This window comes from Trachurus trachurus, assembly GCF_905171665.1.
Source record: "Trachurus trachurus genome assembly, chromosome: 5".
Lineage (NCBI taxonomy): Eukaryota > Metazoa > Chordata > Actinopteri > Carangiformes > Carangidae > Trachurus > Trachurus trachurus.
Genome location: NC_139896.1, coordinates 29,422,223 through 29,443,657, shown reverse-complemented (window position 1 = coordinate 29,443,657; position 21,435 = coordinate 29,422,223). Strand labels below are relative to the sequence as shown.

The 21,435-nt window shown below is 42.3% G+C and overlaps 1 protein-coding gene across 3 annotated transcripts; it reads right to left on the bottom strand.

The window, feature by feature from the left end:
• Positions 1–6,502: 6,502 nt before the first annotated feature.
• On the bottom strand, positions 6,503–20,981 carry mst1ra (macrophage stimulating 1 receptor a). 3 transcript variants are annotated; one of them, XM_083971382.1, is made up of 21 exons: positions 20,784–20,981; positions 18,748–20,039; positions 17,090–17,266; positions 15,613–15,732; positions 15,348–15,518; positions 13,755–13,921; positions 13,371–13,500; positions 13,136–13,272; positions 12,283–12,462; positions 12,079–12,178; positions 11,619–11,849; positions 11,349–11,495; positions 10,445–10,601; positions 10,192–10,281; positions 9,513–9,719; positions 9,338–9,418; positions 9,060–9,241; positions 8,790–8,899; positions 8,285–8,450; positions 7,350–7,486; positions 6,503–7,209 (listed from the first exon to the last, which is right to left on the bottom strand). In XM_083971382.1, the coding sequence occupies exons 2-21, from the start codon at positions 19,951–19,953 to the stop codon at positions 6,978–6,980; spliced, it is 4,128 nt and encodes a 1,375-aa protein (XP_083827508.1). In that variant the 5' UTR covers positions 19,954–20,039; positions 20,784–20,981; the 3' UTR covers positions 6,503–6,977. The 3 variants fall into 3 exon arrangements, with proteins under 3 accessions (XP_083827508.1, XP_083827506.1, XP_083827507.1); XM_083971380.1 differs by having other exon boundaries at positions 9,513–9,722; positions 20,784–20,980; XM_083971381.1 differs by lacking the exon at positions 20,784–20,981 and adding an exon at positions 20,343–20,750 and having other exon boundaries at positions 9,513–9,722.
• Between the last annotated feature and the right edge of the window lie 454 nt (positions 20,982–21,435).

Here is a 21,435-nt window from a genome sequence, read left to right as displayed (position 1 = left end):
CATCAGTAGGTATAGAATTATAATGGGAGCAAAAACTGTTGTGAGCACTTTATACTGTGTATATACAATTATAATGCTTAAAGCATCAATTTGCTTATAATAGCTTCCAAGTGTCCAATCAGTGACAGTTGATGAAGTTGTAGCTAATTATGCTTCCAATTGAAACCTCGCAAAAAATAGTGTTAACGTTTGAATCCACCTCCATAGGATTTTATGTACTTCTTCTGAGGAGGGGAAGTGAAGACAGGAGCTCAATTAATCAAATTTGGAATATAGCAAATAGATTTTTATTTTTATTTTTTGTTGATAAAGACATTGTTATATAGAGCTATTGTATACAGTATATTAGATTTAAAAATGTTCAGTGTTGGTTATTGTGTGTTGTAGGGTTTGTGTTGGATGAGGTAGATTAGCCACTGTTGTAATGCAGTCTAACAATAAACCTACAGCCTTGTTGCTGCAGGTACTTCATGTTAGGCCCATGTACAGTATATACACTATGTTATGATCCCACTCAATTCTCATAAGAGGAGTTACGCAGGGTGCTTTACATAATTTCTTGTTGAGTTTTAGTTTTTGACTGGCTGGACATAAACTCGGTTATGTCATTTATAAAATCTGAATATAAACTGGGGAAAAAAACTGTGAGGAGAACAATGGTTATATGTAATATAGGAAAATACATGCGGAGCAGTGAGGCATAAACAGTTTATATTTAGAGTTGTGTTTGTTTTATACATCAGTCAGAGAGGAACACAGTGTTTCTAACACTATCCCCTGTGAACACACAATCTTATGGTTACATGTGCAGTTTAATGGTACCACATCATAGTATGAAAAATTCATAAACATGGGTGTTGACGAAATCTGTTTCATTATTAATGCAGAAGTGAGCCGGTACGTGGAAAAAACTGCAGTTCCGTCACACCACATGAGAAGGCCAGCCTATATTTAGGTAGAAGTCTTAAAGGGATAGTTCAACATTTTGGCAAACTGGCCCATTGCCATAATCCCTATAGTATTAGGAGTAGGTTTGTTACCTTTAATTGTCGGTGCAAGCTGTTTTTAGAGTGGCGGAGCAGAGCCCTACGGAGGCTACATTGGGATTTCTTGGTTTCCCTCATCAAACTCATCAAATACACAATCCAACAACTCCATGTGACCTGCACATTCATCACGCTATGAGATAATAAGGGAACATTACGAGAGTTGTTTTCGAGGTAAATTCATGCAAAACCGCTGATGCGCATTCCCGTCGGAGGCAGTTTTTCGGCAAGCCGTCTTTGCATTTGCCTCGAAAACAACTCTGTCTCGTAACATTCCATTATTATCGCATAGCGTGTTGAATGTGCAGGTCACAACTTCTCCACAAGAGCGTTTGTTTGATGAGGGAAACCAAGAAATTCCATTAGCGTCCGTAGCGTAGCTCTGAGCAGCTCGCGGCTCTGCTCTGCCGTTCTAAAAATAGCTTGCACTGACAAATAAAGGTAACGAACCTACTCCTAAAAATATTGGGATTATGGCAATGGGCCAATTTGCCAAAATCTTGAACTATCCCTTTAAGATATCCACCCCAACTTCAATTACATCTGTGTAGTTATCTTAATAATATGGACAATACATATTGTGTTTACAACCTGACTGTTAGCAGGAACAAAGTGTGAGTTTTTAAGTCACAAAACGCCTCTCACTGACAACGAGACGGATGATGAAAAAAAGGACAGTTAGCTGCGTGCCTGCCGTGGCCTCATTGCCTCCCAGGCACTTGAATTGCTCTGCAAATGTGTGTTTGCCTTTCAGTATAATCCCATCTGTGGAGACATTCACTGAGAGAGCAGAGATGGGAACAAACATAACACTTCTCTCCATCTGTGACCTCCCAGCTCTTCATCCTCCCTCTGAATGCAGCGCAACAATGGAGAAGAGCGAGGGAAAGGGAGGAGGATTGCCTCACGTATCTACTGATGGTGCACAAGCTCAAGGACAACCGATTCAATACAGAGAACAAAAGTGTGAGAAAGGCTACAAACCTGTATGCAGATATTTGCACAAAAAGTTATGGAAATCAGTCCTTTACTTAAGAAACATGGTGATTAAAGAGTGTAGGCTAAGCTTATGAAATTGATATATTTATATAATATTACCATGCTGTAGGCTTGAGCTTTTCTTTTGTGCATTTCTCAGAGAAAAATGCAAATATACTTACATTATTTACAACTTATTTGTTAAATATTGAAGCATTTTATACCAAGGAAAACATGACATTTGACTAGTCCAATATTTTCTCTTTTATTGCATTTTCATATTTCCCCTCCCTGTCTCCCTCTGCAGACTTTTTTTTTCTTTTTTTCTCACCAACATCTTGAAAAGCTGAGAGACCTTGAGCGATGCTGAGAAACCTCAGATTGTGAATACATACCCAGCCCAGCTCAAAAAACACCTGCGTGGAGAGGTTCGTCGGCAGCGAATCAGGTAAGTTTATTTATTGAATATCATTCTTATTCCTCGGGCTGTTTTTATACCAAGTGGTGCAATGCAGAGCGTCTCATGCCGTGAATTCCAACAAAGCCAAACGCTGGCTCAATGACCGTCTCAGTTCAATCACGACACAGATGAATCCCAGACAGAGAGCATGAATGGACATTTTAGCAGAGTTTTGTCATCAATCAGATGTGACGGGGCCGGTGATCCTCTGCTTCACAGCTCACATTTGGATGTCCACATAATGCTTAATGTGTTACTGAATGTTTCTACAGTAAGTAAACTCTCTGTAGTGTCTCAAGAGGAATGGTGTGGGCATACATTTTATCTTATACCAGGCTGAATAATCCCCCCTCCTCACTCAGCTCATTGTCAGCTGATCCAATCTGGCAACACTCATGTTTGGCAATTTAAAACCAGCAGTGGCCCATCCTTGTTCGTCACTATAACTCATGGGGGGGGGGGGGGGGGGGGGGGGGATGCCAGGTGTCCACAGTCAAAACCAACTGTGCTAACTGTCTATTTATCCCGTGTTCTCCCATCTGTGGAACACAAATCTGTGTGTAAAGTTTCAGCAGGAAACCAATAGCCAGGACTAGCTAGTTTCCGTCCTCTTGCCTAGTTTGTCACGGATCACACAACAGCTGCTGCATGGCATTTGCAGTTTCGCAGATTCCAACCGAAACCTCGCTGCAAAACCAGGGCAGTGTGAAATGAAGGTGTAAAATATTTATAAATATATACACTTGAAGACAACAAAAGGAATTTTAGACCAGACACTTTAGAGGTCCACTGTCAGAGCAGCTCACTGAGCTTGTGATGGGCTGTGTATGTGTAAGAGGGGGAGGAACATGTCTGCTGCTTTTGTTTTTAAATAAATAGAGCAACTGACACTTGATATAGGAGTTTCGCTCTGAGAACCAGGTCCTTCATTGATCCATCAGTGATGGGTTAAATCAATCTGTGACCATGAGATCATTATTTGCCCCAAATCCAGGCAAATGTCATTAAAGGGAAATTTTATTCATGAAAGTTGATTTGCTCCTCACAGGCTATAGGCGACATGTCATCCAGGTTCTCTCGACTTGGATTTACGTCACATTCACATCATATTAGAGTCGCTGTATTGATCTATTTCTGGCTGTAGAAGCTTAAATATATTTTTGCCTGCCATTTTGCTTTAGGTTTGCTTACTTTACTTTATTTGTTTATTTGGGTGGGACAGTGCACATCAATGTACATATAAAAACATGTAAATGTGCCGGATTATAGCAGCAATGCTAATTTCCATCCGGAGTCCCAAAACATAAAAACAGTACAGTGACAGGAGAACACAGTTAATTGCGTTGATTATGTCATTTGCGTGCACATTGAGGGGGTGTGGTTATTTTCTTTAGTGTGTGTGTGTGTGGTGGCGGGAGTTTCGAACACAAAGAGATAGAGAGAACTAAGCTCATATATTTTTTGTTGACCGTCAATTCACCGTCATTTTCACTTTACCATCTCACCAGTATCATTATTATTATTTATTGAAAGGGCACGTATTATTTTCCCTAACTGCTTGCTGGCTCCTTTTTGATTTTTGTCACAATAAACACTTTAAACTGATCGTGGACCCATGGAGTTTTTGGACGTGTCACAAAAGAGCTTTAAGTTCCTCAGCGGCTGAAGTTTGTTGAAAGACAGCCACAACACGTCTGGCTTTAACATGCAAGATCCCTCCTTTACAGTGCAAAGCCAAATAAATGGCAGACTATTTAATCTCTGCAATGTGTAAAAAGGTTAACTTAACACCTGGTAAAATCAATATATTCTCAATAAATATTTTGGGTATTAGTTCTTTTTGTATCAAAGTCAAGCCCATCAACACACGTGTTAATCCACAAGTGAGCAGACTCACTCTTTCTCTTAGCATCTTAAGATTCTTTGCAAAATGAATTACCTGGAATAAGCCTGTGAATATTCTCATTCATCCAGGTCATAGTTATCTCAAGGAAATTTACATCGAACGCAACTGGACTTGGTTATTTGTCTTAGAAGATGTTTCACCTCTCATCCAAGAGGGACCAGTCCCAGCCTGGTCAGATGCGAGCATGAACTGATGAAGCCTCTTGGATGAGAGGTGAAACGTCTTCTAAGACAAATAACCAAGTCCAGTTGCGTTTGATTTAAATTTCCTTGAGATAACTATGACCTGGATGAATGAGAATATTCACAGGCTTTCCTTGAGAGAATTACCTGGAGGTTGTCCATATACAATAACACAACATAAATAATAATAATAAAATAATATATATCAAAGACTTGTGGTCAAAACAAAAAAAAACTATTTGATGATACCACTTCCTCCCCCCGCCTTCTTCATCAAAGCTAATGCTTTTATCTCTCATTTGAATTTTGATTTCAGTGCCAGTGTTCAAACCCCAGAGGATGTACTGGCAAATCAATCAGGGGACACTATGAAGAGCACAGTCACCTAGTAAAGACTTAAAGCTATATCGTGGCATCTGAAAGCCTTTATATCTGGCTGCCCACAGAGCTGAGGTGGAGGTATTTGTTGTGTTTCTCCCTCACTGTGAGTTCATATACAGCTCATTAAATTTATTCATTGCTTTACCCTTCTTCCCCAAACCTCATCTCCTCTTCATCATCTGCAGCCGGTAGAAACTCCTTCAGTATCTGGATTTTCACAGCAGTGAGCAGATCTACAATTGACCACTAACCACCGATGCATAATGCATTTCATATTTGACCCTGTTAATACAGGTGAATCTCTTCTGTCACAATTGTTATCAGCAGAAAAAAAATATCAATTTTTTTTTGTGTTTAGACTTTATCTGGAAACATCACATCATTTTGAAATCCTGAGCCCCCACCTGAACACAGCCAGCACTTGTCATTATTACCGCCACCTTTCCAGTACCTGAAGGTGAGGGGGTGAAAAAAAAAACATTTTTTTTTTAGATCCATAAATTATTCATAGAGTATTACAAATGCTAGATACACAGATTAGACAGAAGCATGTGGTTTTCACTCTGGATGAGCTGACATACTTCAGGCCTCTAACAGTCTGTTTCCCCCCTCTCCCACCTGGCAGAGAACAAGAGCCGTGCTGCCTCAGACCTGTGTCACTGCACTCGACAGTTTGTTTCATCTTCTGCTTCCTCTTGCTCAAGTTTTCTCCCTTTTTTTTATTTTTACCTTCACCCAAACACTAAATAAAACTTACTGTACTTGTTCGGGGGGAGGTTGGAACTGTCTTGTTTGCCCATCTGCGGCTTTCATTTTTTCTTAGTGTTTGTTCAGGATGTGGTTAGAAAAACCAAGTCTTGGGAGACATTTCATTTGTTGACACATTTTTCAGACAAACATGTGCAATGAATCATGTTTTTTGTTCCAAAAAGACTCTTTACAGCGCTGCCCGAAGCACAGTTCAATGAGGAGAGGAGGGAAAGAAATGCAGTGATAACAAAAATCAAGTATTTCAGAACCTATGTCATTATCCCCAGGACAATATAAACCATTTGTTTGGTTAAACCATACGGCAAAGGCAAAAAAAAATCAGTGCATACATTCTGAAATGCCTTAATTTGTCTAATTTGCTGTGGGGATCATTTTAATTGCATACACAAGAAACAGAGAAAACCCCACAATGTGCCATAAGTCGTGCTGTGCTGTGCTGTGCTGATTGGGACTGACTGAAAGACTGACTTTGTCACATTTGCTCAGCAGATAAATAGAGTATATTGTTTGTGTAACACCTTTGTGCTGAGCTGTGTTGTGTAGTGCAGAGCGTCACTGCAGCAGTAATTCAAGGATGAAGCACGAGAAGGCGGCCTTGGTTGCCCTCTAGTGATAATGACAGGTACAGATGCACAGCAAGTGTAATTCAGTAGGTGCAGAGCTTCTGAGTGTCAGTAAAATTGATTTGTTGAAATGTGCGGACTCATGGGTCCATGATTGGACCTGCATCACATCGAGCCAGTAACAAGTTGGCAAGCACGGCTACAAAAGGGGAATATGAAGGGATATAATCCATTTTATAACCTCATTTAGCAAAAAAAAAAAAAAATGTGTGAAAAAGATAAAGTATTTGACCCCTGAGCACAAGTCAGCATCCATAGAGTCCATGTGTATCTAATACACTGACTTGGAGGCATAATATAAAATCGACATCCTATACTATAAATCTGACAACAAAAGCACGTTACATTCACTTTGTCTCATTCACACTCGTGCTTTGGATGTTAAAAACATTTACTTCCATCTACATGTTGTCTCTTTTTTGCTACAAATACGGATGATGAACTTCCAGCATAATTTTGTCTCCGCTCTATTAAGAGTTTTCAGAAACTGCAATGTCTTAAATCAGAGGCCGAAAGCTTCCGCGCCCTGAGATTCGTTGGCACGATCACACGAGGCAAACTGTCCCTCGTCTTTTTTAATGCTCCGGATCCCGTCCCTGTCGGAGAAAAGTCTTAGGGGCTCTGAGGCGCTCAGCTGGCGGAGTAACCGTCTGTGTCCAAGTCGGAGGCCTCAGCCTCATCTGCAGATCCACTGAGGGAGGGGTACGGCCTTGGCTGGTCTAGGTTGACGTAGGTAACCTTCAGACTGATGTAGTGCTCTCCTTCCAGGCAGGACAGGATGTGTTGTACTTCTGTAACCAGGCTGTGGAAGCTCGGTCTGCACTCAGGTTCTGGGTCCCAGCACGCCAGCATGATTGAATACCTGCGGAGGGAATCGATGTCAAAATGAGAGAGTGATGGTCATTTTAAGTTCAAGAATAATATACTAACTGAGATAAAACGGACACATAATTGAAGCTATTGTGTTATACTATATTCATAGAGAGCTGCTGTTATTCTTACAGAGTATCAGGGCAAAACTGTGGCTGCGGAAGCCGACGCCCCTTCAGCAAGTAGTGTGTGATGTCATAGGGGTCCACATCTGGGTATGGGCTTGCACCTCTGGTCAGCAGCTCCCACATTAAGATACCATAAGACCACTGGGGGAAAAGAGGCAGTGTATTGTAGATGGAAATAGAAATAAGATACAAACATATTTCTGAGGCCTGGATAAAAGGATTAGTTCAACAGTTTGGCAAATTGGCCCATTGCCATAATCCCTATAGTTTTAGGAGTAGGTTCGTTACCTTTAAAGCAGAAGTAAGCGGAATATTTGTGTTAATATAAGTCTTAAATAGTTATATCTTCCGACAGCAATCACTTATATAGAGTGTTTGGTCCGAAACACGGGTCTGTCAGTCACTCTGCTCTGCTGTAAGCCGAGGAGAAAACTTTCCTTGTATCCTACAACCTTTATCCAATGAGGAGAGAGAACAGCATAAAGGGGCGGTCCTCTCTGTGTGTGCAGCCAAGGGATGCGCGTGAATGTGGTGACGTAGGGACGAGGGCGGGGACTGCTAACTCCATCGGCTGACAAGAAGTTAGCCAAAACGACCGGATTGCTTACTTCTGCTTTAATTGTCGGTGCAAGCTGTTTTGAGATCAGCGGGGCAGAAACGTGAGCTGCTCAGAGCTACGTTACGGAGGCTCATGGAATTTCTTCGTTTCCTTCATCAAACTCATCACAATCCAACAACTCCAAAACGCTCTGGTGGACAAGTTGTGACCTGCACATTCACCACGCTATGAGATAATAACGGAACGGAGCTCTGCTCTGCCGATCTCAAAACAGCTTGCACCCACAATTAAAGGTAACGAACCTACTCCTAAAACTATAGGGATTATAGCAATGGGCCAATTTGCCAAAAATGTTGAACTATCCCTTTAAGCTCACTCACCACGTCGGACTTGGTGGTGAATTTCTGTGTTTGCAGGCTTTCGATGGCCATCCACTTCACCGGCAGCTTTGCCCGTTTGTGATCTTGAATGCTGTAGTATTCCTTGTCGTAGATGTCCCTGGCCATGCCGAAGTCAGCCACCTTCACCGTGAAGGTTTCATCCAGCCTGAAAAGAGGAGACATTGTCAGAGAGGATCATCTAACCAGACTGGATGACAAATCTATAAACTCAAAGTTTACACCACGTCAAACAATGAGAATGGGATCAAGTGTCTCTAAAAAGGTGTGAAACAGAAACCTTTCTGACCTGTGTCACAGTTATTTATCATCCTAAGAGCGATCAGATGAACAATGACATTTATTTCCGTATAATATTCCTTCACAATACAACATGTAGACGACACGTCAACACGTCCACAGACAATGAAACGGCCTCCCGTAGGCGAGACTCAGCTTTTCCATTCACATGTCCCGGGCCAGGAATCAGTGCATGATTCACACTTACATGCAGTTACGTGCAGCAAGGTCTCTGTGGACAAATTTCTTCTGGGCTAAATACTCCATCCCCTTGGCAACCTGAAGCCCAAACCCGATCAGGTCTTTCACTGTTGGATTCTATGGAGGACAGAAAAAAAAACAGTTAAACAATGCAAACTAAAAAAAAACAAAGCTCCATAGTTGGAGTAGTAAAAAAGTCCCAGCCCAGACTGAGAGAGCAAAAATATTCACAGTCATGACCCTACTGGTCCAGATTGGGTTTCATTGCGTAATTTACCCTTTTTTCACAGCGGATGAAATGACGCACATCCCCGTGCTTCATGTACGGCAGCACCACCAGAGGGAGCCCTTCTTTAGGCAGCATGATGCCCAGCAGAGACAGTATGTTTGGGTGATGGAAACCTTTCATGATGATGCCTTCTCTGAGGAACTGGTCCACCTCCCTCAGATCTGTGATCCCTGTTTGTAAAGCACATTATACATTATACTTTATACAGACAAGTCCACCAACCAAAGGCTCATGTTACGATTTGATAATAAAGGACATTTACATACTGTTCAATGATTTAACAGCACAGTGGGTCTCTTGCTTATTGCTGTCGATCAGGTATCCGTGATAAACGGTCCCAAAGTGGCCTGCATACAGAGAAAGAGTTGTTGTTATGAAAGTTCTGTGCTGAACTGTAAAGACGGAAACAAGGAAATAAACAAACCACTGAACCTACAGTACCTTTGCCAATTATCTGGCTATCCTCAATTCTGAGCATGTCAGCAGGGATCAGCACGTCTTTGACCTCTTCCAGGAGATCAGAGCTCAGGCTGAGCATCGACACATTCCCCCGCGGCACTAAGGGGATGGCCAGATGATCGTAGCTGGCAGCATATAATAAACCTTGGAATGCCATACCTCCTGATCCCGATGTTTGACTGGACAGATCTACTGTAACAAACAAGCAAAAGAGGGGGGAAAAAAACACATGTAAAAAGGCAGCTGGCTTTTTGTACAGCTCAGAGCCAAACACACTTTGACAGCTTAAGTTTCTTGTTGGATTTTCTTTTTTCTTCACTGATGAATTGATGTTTATTTTGGCATATGCAGAAATGCAAAGAAATGTTTTTACAGTCTAGAATTTTTTACACTTTATATATAAAGTTGTTATTCACTTTATCCTAATGCCCTTGACTTTACCCACATAAATCAACAAATATGTGCCCTGGTTTATGTGTATTTATGCATTTACCACTGTACACTTTGAAATGTAATTTATAAAAGGTTGTACTTCACTGGGCTGCTGCAAGGTTAGATAAACAGGATGAAGACAAGGGAAGGGAACAAAACAAAACAGATGAAGGACTTATACAGTTAATCTGGGGGTGAATGAATGAATGAATGAATTTCGATATCAGACCTCGTCTGTAGTCCCCCGTTGGTGAGAAATCAGAGTTGCTGTCCGAGCGGTTCCGTGAAAGCATTGTTGATAAACGATTCTCTATTTCGGCTGAAAGGACACATTCAATAAACGAGCGATAAAGTTTAAAACTGTACTGTAAGGCTGGGTAAAGTCCCAGTGGGTCAAGTTAATAATAAACAGGCCGTACTTCAAAATGAGTAAACATGAGAAACATTATAGTTTGGTGGAGTTTATATATACTTTTTCTCACCTCTCTTTTGCTTCCGTATGTGCACCATGACGAGCAGAGCCAGGCAAGCACCTGCCACAAGAGCAGCAATGATGCCCAACACGATGCCCGCAATCACAGTGTTGTTATTGTAATAAACCACTGTACCCACGTCATACTCTTCCCCGTTCACAAACACCTACAGCAGGGAAACAGATTTTTACAATTAAAACTATTACATTTTGGCAAATTGGCCCATTGCCATAATCCCTATAGTCATAGCAGTAGGTTCGTTACCTTTAACTGTTGGTGCAAGCTGTTTTTAGAACGGCGGAGCAGAGCCGCAAGCTGCTCAGAGCTACGCTACGGAGGCTCATAGGATTTCTTGGTTTCCCTCATCAAAATCATCAAATACACAATCCAACAACAAAACGCTCTCGTGGACAAGTTGTGACCTGCACATTCACCACACTATGAGATAATAACGGAAGACTGCTTGCTGGAAAAACTGCACCTGACGGGAACGTGCATTAGCGGTTTTGCATGAATTTACAAAACAACTGCCCGTCCTCTGTCCGTACTGGCCGTAGCGTAGCTCTGAGCAGCTTGCGGCTCTGCTCCACCGTTCTAAAAATAGCTTGCACCGACAATTTAAGGTAACGAACCTACTTTTTTTAAATTAATTTTTAATTTTTGGTGGCCCATTATTATTAGTATTGTTATTGTTTTTGCTGGTTTAATTGCCCTGTGGAATGCTCTGTAAAGCACATTGCGCTTCCACACGGAATGAAATGTGCTATATAAATAAAGTTTGCTTGCTTGCTTGCTTACTCCTAAAACTATAGGGATTATGGCAATGGGCCAGTTTGCCAAAATGTTGAACTATCCCTTTAATAAATATGTCAGATTTATTTATGGTTGATTAGACAGCTGATGGTTCTCCTACCTTGACGGGCAGCCCCTCACTGGGAACCACCAGGCCTTTAGGGATCCTGCAGGTCAGCTCATTGAGCAGAACTTGAGCGTTGCAGTTCACGCCACCAATGGTCATTGTGATCTTCATACACATCCTCACTGTATTCAGCTTGTTATGCTGTTACATGTGTAAAAAGACAAAGACAATACCGAAACATTTATGAAATACCCATAAGTATTCTTATCAAGCTTTGCTGTCATTGGGATATTAATACAAATAAGAATGCGAATGTTAACATACATGCAATGACACTTCTGTCTCTCCTGGTTTTAGAGGTAATTCATTCTCATCAGTTTCAAAGGGAATGACTTTGGCGTCAGGGTGGTAGTCGAATCGTCTCCTCATCAGGCCACGTTTTCCATCCATGTGAATAGAAATCTCTCCCATATCTGACTTTTCCTCCGACAATTCGTCTTGAAAAGCAGGAGTCCAGCATTCCATATGCGTGGCATTTTTTGTGCCATTGCAGACCTAGAGTGAAGTAAGCATATAAAGATATAAATCACAGCTACTGTAAAGATCTGGTGTAACTTTCTCCAATATTGAGGAAAAAATAAGTATGACTGGCCATTCACTGTAGAAACTGACTGACTGACAGTGCCTCATTAACTTGTATTTCTCTGCTCACAGCATGCAGTTTAATGGCCTGGTCTAGTCTGGTACGGTCTTTCACAAGGATGAACTCAAAGCGTGAACTTACTTGTTGAATGGATTGCATGTCACGATTTTGGGGAGTGTACTGAACCACAGTTCTGTGGGCGGAGTCGAGATTCTGACCTTCTATCACCAGCTTGGAGCCACTGTACGACACATTGCACACAAGAGCATGTTAATAAATAACACTCACTTCCCTTACGTGCAAATGCAGTTTGTCTTGTGATGATCATTTGAAATGTGACTCTACCGTCTGAAGCTGCAGTGAGGATGTATAGAGTTTATGACTGGATCTTTCTTGTAGGAGAACGTCTTAGTGGCGGTCACTTCGGAGCTGTCAATCACCACTTTCACAGGTACCTTCCCGACACCTGAGGCAGCTGTTGTGTTGCATAGGACTGAGGATAACGCCCCACTTTCTTCATGAGCTCTGAAAGCAGTACAGATGACAGTAACTACAGATGACAGTAACTACATGTGTACAGTCTGTACACAGGCGCCAAAGGGGAGAAAAAAGGAGAAGGATTCTAGGGGCCCAGAGAAGCCCTTAATGAAATTATAATATTGACTGACTAAATAATATGACACTAAATTATTAATTTATAATCTCAAATATATTTTATTTACAATGTCTTGCAGCACATGGCGAATTCCATTGTATTCAGTGCTTCCCTTTCCAAGCACCTGTCATGTTGTTCTTTCACAAATATGGGACTGTTAGTCAAAAAATATCATTAAAATTCATAGTTTTATGCATATTAGGTGAACACTAATGAGCACTACATTAGGTAGCACTTTCTCTTAATTCCATTTTGCTGTTGCATGTTTTAGATATTGCATTGTGTAATTTATCACTTTCTTTTCAATTTATATTTCCTTTTGGGGATCTGGGAACATGGGGTGGTGAGGGAGGGAATGGGGGAATTTATAATGTGATTTGTATATATGTTGATATATAAATGCCAATAAATGTCTTAATAAAATTCATTTTCATGGGTTAGGGTTAGGGTGGTGGCACCCCTGTGTACAGTACAAAAAGCCTTCAATCAAATATCTGATATCTGTTGACACCAACATGTACTGTAGTCATCTCCATTGCTCACCTTTCAATGTCACACTTGCTGTTCCCAAAGAAGACATCTCTCTTCATCCCAGAGAGAAGGTACCTGCCTGTCAGTGTCACCTCTGTTCCACCAAACATGGGCCCAAAGTCAGGTTTGATTTCTGTTATGCTAGGCTCCTGATTGGACAGAAGTGAAACATGGCATTATCCATGACCTAATTCCAATAAATAAATATATCAATATATCATCTCATTAAAACTGTTGTTATCCTCACCACAAAAGAGAAGCCAGACTTCCAAGCTCTGCCTTCGATTGAGTATCTGCCCACCACTTCTCCCTCGTGCACCTCCAGGGTGATGTTCAGGTTCTGGTTTGGGCTTTTGTTGTGGATCTTGCACACTAGCCTGTATTAAGGACACCAGAAATGGAATGTCTTTGAGTTGTGCAGATGGAGATCTTCCATTAAGGAAGCACATTAAAAGAATATAAAAAATTCATTATCACCACACCTAATGGATGGGAAGATGTGGTTTTCACCATGATATTTTCTTCTATAAATGTGTGTGTAACCTACAGTCAGAATCGGCTTGATCATATTCATTATGCATGTCAAAATGAACTGTGTGTGTGTGTTGTGTGTTGTTTTGCATCTACTCACACGTGATTATTGCTCTTTTCAGGCAGGACAGTGCACAGGGTCCCAGAGCCGACTGTGATGATGTGGGTCTTGCCGCTGATGATGGCAGGTCTCAGACCGGACTGAAAGTCCCTGCCACACAGCGTCACCTCTGTCTCCCCACCCGCAGGCGCCGTTTTAGGGAAAAACTGCAAATCCAGAATATCAATCAGTGTCTCCGTGCAGTGATGGGAATAACAGCGTTATAAATCAACGGTGTTACTAACTACGCTACTTTTTTTAGTAACAAGTAATCAAAAAAGTTACTGTTTTCCCCCGTTATAGCACCGTTACTGTTACGGCATGCGCTGCATTATGGTTGGGCCTAACGGGCCTGGGCCCACCCACTTGTACAACTGGCCTGTCCTAAATGACAGGGTGAACATAACTATTTAAATTAACATTTAAAGTGACTACGAGGACTTTCGGAAAGCGAAAGTGTTTTCACACTACATTTCCCATGAGCTTCCGCATGCACAGTGAAATTCTTGAACCAACGCAAGACAGACAGAAGCGAAAGGATTTGCCAAGAATGTTTTCGTTAATTAAGAACGAAAGTCTGAGGTTTGAAGATGATCAGAAATCGTCGTAGTTCCGACCATAAACGATGCCAGCGATTCGGCTGTGTTATTCCTATGACCCGCCGGGCAGCGTCCAGGAAACCAAAACTAGGAAATGCTGGGCGAGTCGACACGAAATAATATCAAAATAACTATAAGGACAAAACAATATATTTATCGAAAATTGACCCATTAACAAGTGTCGGCAATGTAGATTCATCCACATTAATATGAGACTCTTTTATAACCAAAAGCAAACTCCTCTGGGTCTCTTTAAATTCATAATAAAGGCTAAAAAAAAAACCTTCATATATAAAAAAAAAAAGAAAGATAATATTTATTAGGTTACTAACATGTGTGAAGTCTGGACCAATCACAACAGCCCTTTTTTACGTCCTCTCAGTACAGTGGACGTTTGGACAGCATTTAGCTTACAAATTATTTGATTTGTTTTTTGTGCATTTTATGCAGGCCTTTGCCCAGCATGTATGGGTTAAACATGTGTAGGTAACAGGAGAGAGAGGGAGAGAGAGAGAGAGAGAGAGAGAGAGAGAGAGAGAGAGAGAGAGAGAGAGAGAGAGAGAGAGAGAGAGAGAGAGAGACCTCAGCTGGGTGAGCTGGGTGGTCAGTTTTTCAGTCCATCAACTAGTTTGGAAAAAAAACTGTTAATCTGGAACTAACCAACTCACTCAGTATTCCTCCGCACAGGAAGGCTCCACAACACTGCGTCGTGGTTAGGGTTATGGTTAGAGGGTTAGGGGGGTGGGTCGGAGTAATTTAACATATTTGAGCATTTTATAAAAAAGTCATGCAATAGTTACTTTTCCTGGCAATTAGTTACTTTAATAATGTAGTAATCCAGTTACTAACTCACTCACTTTTTGGGAAAGTAACTAATAACTATAACTAATTACTTTTTAAAAGTAATGTGCCCAGCACTGTCTCCGTATGACCAGCGTAGTGTTTTTAAAACTCCACCCATCGCCAAATCAGTTACAGCTAACAGCAGATCTACCTCTGTTATGACAGGCGCACAGGAGTCTTTGTTCCACTCTGAGTTACACTCGTGCTGCCTCGAGCAGGTTCCTGAACACCAGCCACAGTTCATGAAGCTTGGAGCCGTCAAACACATGGAGCATGTCATGAAGTGAGCACACCCTGGTCCTGTAGAGGGAACACTGAACATCTTGACGAAGGAGAGACGGAGAAAGATGAGTGTGGGGTTAGCCCAGGCTTGAAAGAGTCAAAAAGATAAGTGCCTGTTAGAAAAAAACACATACCTTATTCCCAGCCACAAAGAGGAGGGAATTCTCCAAGGACACGGCTGCTGTCCTGGATATTGGAGCCTCTCCCAGAGAGTAGTTGGCAAAAATCACAGGCCTGTACGTGGTAAGAATCACCTAAACCAGGGACACAGAGAGGTGGTGATGTATTGTTATTTTTCGAAGCTGTAATATGAACCTGCTTCTGAACGATTGACAGTAAGGACTCATTTTACTGTATTTAGTCATGATCATGATCACGTTTTATCATCAAGGCCTAATCGACATGTACATTCTCCTGAAAAGGGTGGTGCTGGGAGCAGATCCCCACCGAAATTCACTGCAAAATCATGACAAACTGACTAACCGCACTCACATCAAAGCTCTGTTTATTGGGTCAACGTTTCGGTCTGTCAAACCTTCATCAGGACATTTTTCAATTACTGTGTGGCTTCCTTTTTAATACTTCAGTACACCAATGCAATTGGTTGATTACAGGTGTTTACAATAATTAGAGGAATGACACTAAACACTTAAAGGGATAGTTCAACATTTTTGGCAAATTGAACCACTGCCATAATCCCTGTAGTCAGAGCAGGAGTAGGTTCGTTACCTTAAATTGTCAGTGCAAGCTGTTTCTAGAACTGCTCGTAGCTACACTACGGAGGCTAATGGAATTTCTTGGTTTCCCTCATCAAACTCATCAAATACACAATCCAACAACTCCAAAATGCTCTTGTGGACAAGTTGTGAACTGCACATTCACCACACTATGAGATAATAATGGAACGTTACGAGACAGAGTTGTTTTCGAGGCAAATGCAGAGACTGCTTGGGAACGCGCATCAGCGGTTTTGCATGAATTTACCTCTAAAACAAATCTGTCTCGTAACGTTCCGTTATTATCTCATAGCGTGGTGAATGTGCAGGTCAAAACTTGTCCACAAAGCGTTTTGGAGTTGTTGGATTGTGTGTTTGATGAGTTTGATGAGTTTGATGAGGGAAACCAAGAAATCCCATTAGCCTCCGTAGCATAGCTCTGAGCAGCTAACGGCTCTGCTCCACCGTTTTACAAACAGCTTGCACCGACAATTAAAGGTAACGAACCGACTCCTAAAACTATAGGGATTATGGCAATGGGCCAATTTGCTAAAATGTGGAACTATCCCTTTAAATTATTAATCTAACAACAATAAATTCAAGACCAAAAGAAATAAAACTAAAACAAAAAAAAATAAAACTTATCTTAAAACTTAACAATATAGATATTATCCCCTCCGGCAACCCATCATCTCTGAAAAATAAGGAAAAAAAGAAATATAGGCCTACATGTTATGAATAAAGCCAATACATTACATTCTTTATAGGAAACACCCATTAAAAGCTATAGACCGATATATTGACCCAATAAACAAAGCTTTGATGTGAGTGCAGGAGTAAGTTTTTATTATCAGCCAGAGTACTCAAACAAGCAGAGAAAGAAATATCTTGTTACCTGCAGTATTCTGCCATCTGAGGTACCAAAGTGGCCGAGAGTGCTGTTCCCGAGAGTGGTGACCAGCACAGACGTGAACAAGACGTCTTTCATCCGACTGTTGAAGAGGTCAACTCTGTGGTACGGCTTTGCCACCAGAGTCGGCATGGCGCTGCACGTGTAATTACCTTCAGAGCTCTGTGGATTGTGAAGGAAATGTGGATGAAACATACAGGACAGGGACATGTGACAGATAACAGTACATTTAGACACACGACACCCCTGTGTGTTGACAGGAAGAAGGCCAGTCAGAGTGAGCAGAGAGACTTTTCATTCATCCAAACAGAGAGGAAGTGCCCTGGCCATGTCTCCACTCACAGGAACAAGCTGCGAGAGCTACAAGGTCATAAAACAGCAGTGGTTCCAGGGCTCTGTGTGTTCATTTCGGTGGCTGTTCCTCAGGGCAGATTGTTGGCTTATTGAAACTGGACTTCCCATAATTCCACGCATGAAAACAACAGGTGACGGACATGTGCGGATGACTGGCAGAGCATGCGCCGCACAGCTTGATGCGTAATTGTTACTTAAAAGCACTAAAGTATGGGAAACATTCCACTCTAAAGCAAAGTGTCTGGCCTGTCCCAGCATGCCTCTGTTCTCATGAAAGTTTCACTGCCCTGTATTCATGTTGTTTGAACTTTTTCAGCCACTTTGGACCTCACCATTTTGTTCTTCCAAGTTATTTCACCACACTCATCCAATTCTAATTTAAAGAGATTTGATACTAACAGCTTTAAGACAGCTTTATGGCTGTCAAGTTGTAGTTCAAGTGAATTGCATAAAAGCCAGGCGCGGTATAACACTGTCCCTCCCCTTGAATTCCACCGATTTTATCAGTAGGATTTATAACTGGTGTTTGCTGGCACACATTCCCGTAGGTGTACACATGGCTGAAAGAGCTCAAAGGACACAGTCTGAACTCCATAAAAGGAAAAGACCACACCTGTATTATTCTATCAAGAACACGGCCAAGTCCTCTGTTCACTATGTTTTGAGTGTGAACTCTAAAGCTTCCTTTTTCCTTCATTTAATTTCTAATATCTTCAGTTGAGGATGGTGAGCGGGATCAAGTTCTACAAAAACAAAAATGATAAACTGTGCAAGAGAAAGAACTGCTGAGTCATTATCTGAAAATACACGTCTCATAGAACAGATTCATATAATCGCTTTGCAAGACTGAAACTCAACAGAGGAGAGAGGTGGTGGTGTGGCAATATGCAGGTCACAATTCTGACTCATCTACCTCTCCCAGTTTTCTCATCTGGCCTTTTTTCCGTCTCTGTCTCTCACTCTCACACACACACACACACACACACACACACACACACACACACACACACACACACACACACACACACACACACACACACACACACACCATCATTCAGTAGTCATGGTTTACATGATAATACCATATGAACATATTATCTTTAAGTGTCAACATGTGATACCATGCCTTATTGCTCAAGAGAATATTAAACAGTAAGCGGTGATAAACTGTTTCTTCCGATCACAGGTGTTTAAATGACACAGTGTTTGTCTGGTTATGTCACTTCCTGTCTGGGCTGAGGAGACTTTGTCCCTTTGTGCTATAAAAAAAAAAAGTTGGAGTTACTCACTTCATGTGGGCAGCTCTCACATGGCTGGAAGTGGCACAGACCTCTGGACAGCTGCTCCGTACCTGACTTGCAGCAGGCGTCCACGCCCATGTCGATGGCATGGTTGACTTTAGTCATGGGGAAGGCGCACAGGGCCGAGTTCTTCTGGGGTTCGCCCCGCTCGTTCACCTCCGCGAACACCCCGTACAGGATGTCCTCTTTCTCGTCCACCCCCAGGTCCTCGGCCAATTGCTTCCCCACTCCCCCGAAGTGGGCCGCCTGTAGCCCGTTGTACACGACATCCCTCTGGACCTCTCTCCGTCTCCTCCTGCGCTTGTGTTCATACCGGCACTCCAAGGTCACCTCTCTGTACATCCACGCCTCGGGAATCAAAATGGGCAGTCGTCCCAGGCGGGTCTGAAAAACCGAATTGCTCTTCATGGGACTTTCTCTCTGCAGGGACAGGAAGTAGACGTACTCCTTGGTGGAGAAGCTGTAGATGTAATCGATCCTGTAGGAGTTCTGGAAAGCGGGGAGCACCGTGAGGCCGCTCATGACCATGTGGAAGCCCTCTTCGGTGGACAGCGGCCTCACCACCGATATGGACCTCCTGGGATAACTCTGCGCCACTTTGTCGTCCACAGAGGCCGCTACGAAGAACAGCGACGTGGCCCCCTGGTCAACGATGGTGACTTTGGTGCCGAGCGGGCTGGCCAGACAGTCGGGACAGTCGGCCGGAGAGCTGTTCTCCTTCGTGAACAGACACTTTGGCTCCGGGTTTGGATCGAGAACATCAATGAAGTAACAGATCCCGTGCTGAGTACTCCCACAGATGTATAAGTACAAAGAGGGAAATGCAGCAGGATCCAAAAGCAGAACCTCGTTATCCGTATCCACTGGCTCCCCGGGGTCTGTTTCTATATCACACAGGTGACAAGTCTGACAGTCCGTGCTGCCAACGGGTCCAGTTCTCACCTCCCATTTTTTTTGCATGGCAGAGTCGACCGCCTCTATTACATTCTGGCTCCCGACGTACACCTCTGGCAGCTCTGAATCCAGCTGCACCGCTATGTTCTGTATGGGTTTGTTTGACTGGAAGTAGGGGAGGGAGTATTTTACAGTGAAATCCACCAGCCTCTGGTCTGAGGGACACGCGTGCTGCTGTCCTGAGGCAACTTGTATCCGTATCCACATGCATACTGTCAGCAAGGCGGCCCAAGTGACCATCTCCACGTCACAGTCCACAGTGATTGATCGCTACCTACAGGATGCGATTTCCCAAGAGAACATTCTGGACGACTACGAGCAGGAATCTGTGAGGAGAAGACAAGATGTTGAGATTTCACAGGCAGAGGACAGACATTAAGATTCTCAAGTCCACTTGGTTTTACTACTCATGGAGTGGGCGTGGGGGCAATAATGTAAACATTTTAGCTTGTTTAAATTGAGAAATAGGCTACGTAAAGGACTGAGGAAAGAGAAAAAAAATTGTCAGCTGCTGTTTCTGGCTGAGCCCTGGGAGTTAGGAGTTGAAAGGCATTGTTTGTTTTGTTTTTTTCTATGTTTCAGGACATTGACACTAAAAAGCCAGTGGAAAAATAAGTCAGGATACACACCAAGGTGGGCAAGACATGACATGCTGCAACTTGTGGAGCAACTATGGAAATGTTCAGATCCCTGGAGCTACAGAGTAAACACAGAAAAATCCAAGTAGTTTTATGTTCTTAAAATGCAAAAAAAAAAAAAAAAAAGAAGGAAAAAAAAGAAGAAGAAGATATCTAAATATGTCAGACACTCAATTTCAATTAGTTATCCTGCATTCCACATTTTAATACATCACTGAACAACTATTTTCACTTTCCAAATTGTGGTCTAGTGCGCTTCCATTTATTATGGTGACAACTGCAACCATTAAATCTCAAGTTCAGTAAAAGGTGAAACTGATCCGATGAGCTGTGAATCGTGACCTAAGTGTGTTGAGTCATTCATTAACGTGGACCAATAACGAATTCAGACATCCTCTCTCCCAAAAAACATTCAAAAAAAATCCTTCTTACCTCGTTTTGGAAAGGTGTCAGTGTGTCCTTTAAAAAAAAACAAAAAAAAAACAGCCGAGGGTCCAGAGATGTCAACTCTTATCAAACTGATCAATGTAGTGAAACTCCAGTCATTGACTTGCAGCGCGCTCACCTGACAGCGCCACTGGCACACACTTCACCTCACACCGACACTCAACTGGTGGTGGTTGAGTCGAGACATTAAAGACTCTAAAGTCTACGGGAACAAACAGGAAGCTACGCCCGCCTTCAAAATAAAAGCATGCAAATATGTAGGTGAGTTACGTGTGGTTTCATTTGCTTTTGACGCTCTCAAAATGTCAGCAATATCTCGCTGATGATTTTATTTAAAGGCCCCATGCTGTGCACTTTTCTCTGGGTTTATTTACCTGCTGATATCCCTAACAAAATGTATCATTGGTTTTGAGTACCTGTGATCTGCTTAATATCGTTTATATTGCCCCTTTCTGTTGCCTCTTTCTGGAGTTCTGACAGGCACAGGTCATTTGGCCAATCAGAAGAGAGAATGAGAACCTCTCCTCTGATTGGCTGACTGTTTTAGAGTGGCATGTGGTCGGGCCAATCACAGGGAAGTAACTGAAACCTAAGCTGCATTCATACAAATTGAAAAAAAACAACTGGTCACGGTGGG